This window comes from Aplidium turbinatum, chromosome 7 (assembly GCF_918807975.1).
Source record: "Aplidium turbinatum chromosome 7, kaAplTurb1.1, whole genome shotgun sequence".
NCBI classification, from domain to species: Eukaryota; Metazoa; Chordata; class Ascidiacea; order Aplousobranchia; family Polyclinidae; genus Aplidium; species Aplidium turbinatum.
In genome coordinates, this window is record NC_137478.1 from 23,619,246 (window position 1) to 23,625,638 (window position 6,393).

Below are 6,393 nucleotides of genomic sequence, written 5' to 3' on the forward strand. Positions count from 1 at the left end.
GTACATCCATTTTCAATCGTATAGAAATGAATTCTGTTCTTGTTTCAACAAAAAAAGAAGAAGAAAAAATCAAGACCAAATCAGCTGTGACTCAAGGATGGTGCAATGACACATGACATCCTTCAACATCTTATTTTTTTGACGTCAACACAGTGACATCTTCATAGAAACAAGTGACGTCAACACTGTGGCATCAGAGTAGTTTTTGTCACGCTTGAACACTCATATGAAGCATGTTTACCATATATCTGGCAACCCTGGAGCTTGAATCATACTCTAATTTCTTTGTTTATTCTTTATACATTTGAATTTTGGCGGGGTAAATTTACACAAAAAGAGTAGTTTTTGTCACGCTTGAACACTCATATGGAGCATGTTTACCATACATCTGGCAACCCTGGAGCTTGAATCATACTCTAATTTCTTTGTTTATTCTTTATACATTTGAATTTTTGGCGGGGTGAATTTACACAAAAGTGGGACTGTTCCGCTTCAACACCTTTTGTGATGTCAACACCTTGACATCATCATAAAATAAACAACAATTCATTGCCACTGCATGAGTATTTCTTGATTTGTTTCTTTTGTAGCGTCACAGCATGGGGTATGGGGGTTTGAGATGTGTCTGATTACACTACTAACGTTATAGGTGTACAAAATTTAATTTGTTTTCAATTCAGTTTGACGAAACAACAGACGTTGCTAGTCTAGCTCAACTTTGGGTATATGTGTGTTACGTAGGCTACATGAAAAACATATGGAAGACAAATTCTTGTTCTGCAAACAACTACCTTGCCACAACTACAAAGGCAAAAGATATAGGATATTCAACAAAGTTGACAGTTTTTTTCATCATGATGATCTACGATTGGAGCACGTAGCCTAATTGGTGTTTAGACTGATAGTGCTCTAGCAATGCTGGGATGTCGCTCTGGTTTGCAGACTCTGGTCAAACAAAAGCCCCAAATGCAATTGGCAGTGATTTACGCGCATACAAAAAATATTGACGCCGTCAGCGTTAGCGCAAACGTTCGAAAAACCATACGCCGTATGCGTCAACGCAACTTGTAAAAAAGTTGGCGGCGTCAGCGCATACACTAGCGTAAACTAATTTTGTTTGCTAGGTGCCAAACATTCCCACGGTATAAACCACTCGAAACAAACAAGTTTTATTTTGAATTTCCACGAAGAAACACAAGCATCTGAAAGTGTTCATCTGACTGCCCATTGAAAACATTCTTTCAACTGCAGCGCTGGAAGGTATTGGCGTGTTGTAGAGAAAAAAAGACATTAAAAAGTATGCGTTGACGCTATGCGCTAAAAAACCGCGAAAACTTTACGGCGTAGCCTCAAGCGCACACTATCCAAAAAAATGTGGCCGCAAGCGGTAGCGTAAGCAAAAAGTCTACGCCGCAAGTATGCGGCGTATAATTTGCGGCGTATACGTACATCTCTGGCAATTGGCACACACTGCATTCTTCATCGTCAAGCATTAATGGTCAAAACGGTGACCGATAAGTCTGCATTTCAAAATCTTTTTGCTTTATGTCAGATGGCTATCAAAGGGAAAAGTTCTGAAAAGAATCTTCCTTTTAGGGAAAGAAATACAGGAGTTTCTGAGAAAGCGGAAACTAGAACTACACAATAACTTTTCTGACAATAGTTTTTTTATGCTTCTTACATTTTCGGTTGACATTTTGAATCTGTCAACTTCATCAACTTGGCTCTGCAAGAAAAAGAAATAAACCCTCTTCACTCCCATGAAAAGTTGACAGCTATTAATACGAAAATAGTGCTGTGGGGTTCCAAATTGGAAAAAAATTGCCCTTTTTCCAGAGCTTAATCAATTTTGGATGATAACGAACTTGAAGCAAATGATGATATTATTGAAGTGATGATGATGATGATGATGATGAAACACCACGTTAAAAATTTAAAGAATCAGAATTTTTGCATGATTCTTTCTCACCAGCCTACCTACCAGAGTTGTAAGCAGTGGCGCGGGAACTACTTTTCTCTAGGGGGGGCTGAAGCTGCCGTAGCATTGTGAGCATCTGGGGGGCTTCGCCCCCCCGACCTCCCTTATGTGGGAGTAAGCTACGTTTAAAACTGGTAGTAACTTTAATAGGTCCCTCCTGTGTACAAAATGACGCCAAAACACATATATTGTAAGTTGTAAGAAACGAAGAACGGCAACAACAAAGCAGCTGTTCAGGAAATTAAAATGAAAACGAATTAGAAAGTGATATGAAAACGACAGTTGGATATGAAAATGGAATATGAAAATGAAATATATGAAAATGAAAATTAGTTGTGATATGAAAACGACAGTGGAAATGAGTTTTCACACGCTTCCGAAGATTGCTTACGCTCAGGTTTTTCCCTATGAACTGTGTCATGAGTTTTTTGACATCGACAGTGTTCAAAATGTTTTGGTGGACATGCATCAACTCAAGATGAGTAGCCTAAGTCTTTATTGTGTCATTGAGCTTCTCAACCACGTTTTCAGGAGTCTTAGAGCAGAAAAAGAAAGTTCTGATGATGCAGCTGAAACCAGGAGGTAAAGGCAGAGCTCCACGAATTTTCACGTTTCTATGAAAAGATCTAGTTTTGGAGGATTTAGTTGCGATAGTATCTCAGCAACCTTTTGAATGGAGTTTGCGGTTTTTCCACTTACAACATCGCTGAGCAATGTAAGTTCCGTTTTTAGGCGATCTTTTCTGATGGCATTGGGTAAGCGCTGATCTCAGTATCAGATCCTTCCTCACCGTTTGCACAGCTCAAAAGGGCCTTCTCTCTGTTGGCTGCTGTAAACAGATCCACCTGGTCGAATCTTTGATCAAGCTCAGCTTGAACCAAATCAAGGGCTTCGGTGTATTGCCGTTTCCACGCTCCTTCTCCCGCAGACGACAAAGCATCCGATTCCTCTGTGTTTTGAAATCTTGCTGGAGTTTTGCTCACTTGGGGATCCTTTGGCGTCTTTAGGTCATTGGCAGACGCAAAGACGTTTGCTGCTTCCATAAACTTGGAAACGGATTTATCTTTTCTGAGATTTTTGAACCGTTCGCGGAGTATGGTGATGGATACCAAAGCTGAAGAAGCAGAGATCTTCTTGTTTTGGAGCTGTCTTGCTGCGGCTTCTGCAGGCTGAAAAACTTCACTTCTGCAGGTAATCGCAAAATACAGTCCCATCGTGCGTGCTTATTTTATCAAGCTGAATATCTTTGCACGTGCGTCTCCTTTTATTGCACTATCTTCTGTCATGTCGGTCAGACATTGCAACAGGGTAGGGTAGCACTTAACAACACGAGCGAGAGCAGAAGCACGAACGCACCAACGAGTAGGACACAAACCCAGCAAATTGCAGACAACTTCATCGGAACCAAAAAGCGACATAAATAAAGATTTACGTTTAGACGATTCACGAATTACAACTGCAACACCTTGAACGAAGTTTAAGGCATCGGCGATAAGCCTCACCTCCTTTACAACGTCTTGCAAAATCATATCGAGAGCATGATTACTGCAGTGAATGTAGCCTACATCGCAAAAAGTGTTTTGTTGATTTTCCGTTTGTCCTTGAAGCGGATTTTCGGGTTCCGCATTTTGCAAGAAAGCAGATAATTATCCTTTCCACGGCCCTGTCCTACACTGCACCTCTGTTACCAAATAAAAGAGAATTGTTCTAAACACATTCTGATATTTTGAAAAAGCCCAAACTATTAAAACTGACTAATAAAGTTGGTGTTTCCAAACCTCCGTTCTTGCTTTTCGATGTTAGAGAATTGCAGATCATAGATTATATCGAAATATGCTCCATCGATTGTAGAATGCAACCAAATGAATTTTGTAATAATGACTAAACTTTAGTCATTACCAAACCTGACTTGTTTTATGTGCTGGTTAAAACTACTGTAGGCAAATAATTTACTAATACTCTTTGTTACGTCATAAAAGAACAACTTACATAAAAGCAAAAAAATTCATTCATCTTTAACTTTTTGCAAAATACTTGCGAAATTTTATTTTCGAAAGTTGTTATTTTATAGACAAATACAACGCCAATACTGAATATTTACCGAAGTTTTATCTTTTACTACACATAAAGCAAATTTTTGGTGCTGGACTGGGTTTTTAAAGGCACAGTTTGTTTATGACAAACAACGGAAGCATTGTGTCAGTGATGACGAATAAATATATCGTTTCGCGTACGTAAGTATTGCAATCATATAATGTTGCCAAATCCGCTCATGAAAGTAATAGTTGAAGTTGGTAGTAAAAAATACAAATACAAAATATGAGTGATACAGAAGATATGACGCCAACTGCCTCGGAGGAGAGCGTAGCTGCTCCTGGATCGTCGGGGGAATCACATGGAAAACATCCACCATATAACACGATGGTTAAAAAAGCAATATGTGTCCTGAAGACCAAAGGTGGCTCCTCCAAGAGAGCAATTATCAGGTATATTTGTACTAAATATTGCGTAAAAAAGACCAATTGCGTTCGTGCCACGTGCCGCGCTCTTAAGCGGATGGTGCGCTCTGGGATTCTTCTTAAATGCTGTAGTGGAAAATTCAGAGTGAAAAGAAAAAAGAATCGTAGAGGACGAAGAAGAGGACCTCGCCACATCAAAATACGAAGAACTACCGGAAAAGGAAGAAGGCGAAAAGACTTAAGAGGAAAAACACTGAAAACTAAGAAACAAGGGAAAAAAAGCTCCAGTCGTCGATGTAAAGAAGAGAAGAGGCGAAAACGTTAGATCAACTATTCTGCGTCATCATATTAAAAAAAACACAACAAAGTGTTTTAATAACTTCAAAGACCCTTTCCAAAAAAACCTTTATTGTAAACATCACATACGGCGACGGCTATCCATGTCCGATTGTTTACTTGGAAAGGGGTCTGCGGCAATAAAAAACAGTATGTTGCAAAGCTTAGTTGTTGTAATCACTTTAGATTGGACTCACAGGTGACAAAAAATAATTTTTTCTATTTTCTCCCTTTTCACAAATTCTTAAAAAATAGTTTTTGTAAAAGTTAACTTCATAAATTTTTATTAATCTGAATTCACTCAATTGTGACGTCACAACTTCGTAAAACTTCATCGTTTCGCCAAGGTTTGAAATCCTGAAATATATAACTGTATAAATTTGAAGGAGCGTAAAATGATGTCCGGTTTTAGAAACAAAGTAGAAGAAGCACCTAGGCACTCTAGTGTAAAAAAAAATGACAACGACGACGAAGAAGAAGAAGACACGCCTGACCCTTCAGGGCGAAGGGGCAGTGGAAGGCATGCTAGTTATCGCCTGATGGTCAAGAGGGCCATTCTTGCTCTGAGTTGCAAAGGAGGATGTTCTAGAAAAGCGATTATAAAATATGTTTTGATAAACAACTGTGTGAAAAGAACAAGGGCAGTTAAAGTGACTGGCCGTACTATTAGACGGATGTTACGGCAAGGATATCTGTTTAAAACTGCTCAAGGGCGTTTTAGATTAACGCAAAGAGGCAAGGCTTTAAGAGCAGGATGTAAGAGGTCATCACACAGAAAGAAGCAAAGTACCATCTGTAAGTATATAAAGAAAAAAAAGAAAAGAAGAAGACATCGACGACGACAAAACCGATTAGTATGCCGATTTCCTAAACGCCGCCGAAAAAAGAGGCGGCAAAAGCGAAAGGAAATTTGTCGATATCCCAAGCGAAAACGGTCTAGACCTAGACGACGACGAAGACGCAGCAGAGTGCAATGCCGATACAAACCTAAGACCCGACGTATGCAATGCCGATACAAACCTAAAACTCGACGTATGCAATGCCGATACAAACCTAAACCCAGACGTATGCAATGCCGATACAAACCTAAACCCAGACGTATGCAATGCCGATACAAACCTAAGCCTCGACGTATGCAATGCCGTTACAAGCAAAAGCCTAAAAGAATGAGATGCAGGTACAAAAAGCCCAGCAAAATAAAAATGGAATGTATGTTCAAGCCAAGGCCCTCGAAAATAGAATGCATGTACCACTCGAATCCCAAAATGATGGAATGCAGATACAAACAAAAACGAAGAAGAAGAAGACGAAGAAGAAAATTTCTTTGCCGGGCTTAACTTGGGCCGATAAAACACAACATAAAAAAGATTTTTTGTGTTTGAAACCGGAATAAAAACAAAAAATCCTGAAGTTACTGAATTCTAAGTAGGGCAGGAAGAATGCATACAAACTCATCCCGTGGTGAAGAAACATCTTAGGTAGAATCACGCCTTTATTTTTATTTAGATGTGAGTTACCCATCCTTTTTTGACAATGAAATTTACGCTGTTTGGGCCTAAACTTTAAACACAAAGAGCATATCGGCTTCTTTAAAGGGCTGCAAACTAGATCGATACAGAA

The 6,393-nt window shown here is 39.3% G+C and overlaps 1 protein-coding gene across 1 annotated transcript; it reads left to right on the forward strand.

Annotated features, from left to right (window-relative positions):
• The first annotated feature begins 4,011 nt into the window (after positions 1–4,011).
• Positions 4,012–6,183, forward strand: LOC145773972 (uncharacterized). The gene has a single exon (XM_082585099.1). It carries the CDS (start codon positions 4,298–4,300, stop codon positions 4,760–4,762), a length of 465 nt encoding a protein of 154 aa, XP_082441225.1. The 5' UTR covers positions 4,012–4,297; the 3' UTR covers positions 4,763–6,183.
• Positions 6,184–6,393: the final 210 nt, after the last annotated feature.

Excerpts from the sequence above, each read along its gene's own strand:
- LOC145773972 (XM_082585099.1), top strand. The coding sequence starts at position 4,298 with ATGAGTGATACAGAAGATATGACGCCAACTGCCTCGGAGGAGAGCGTA.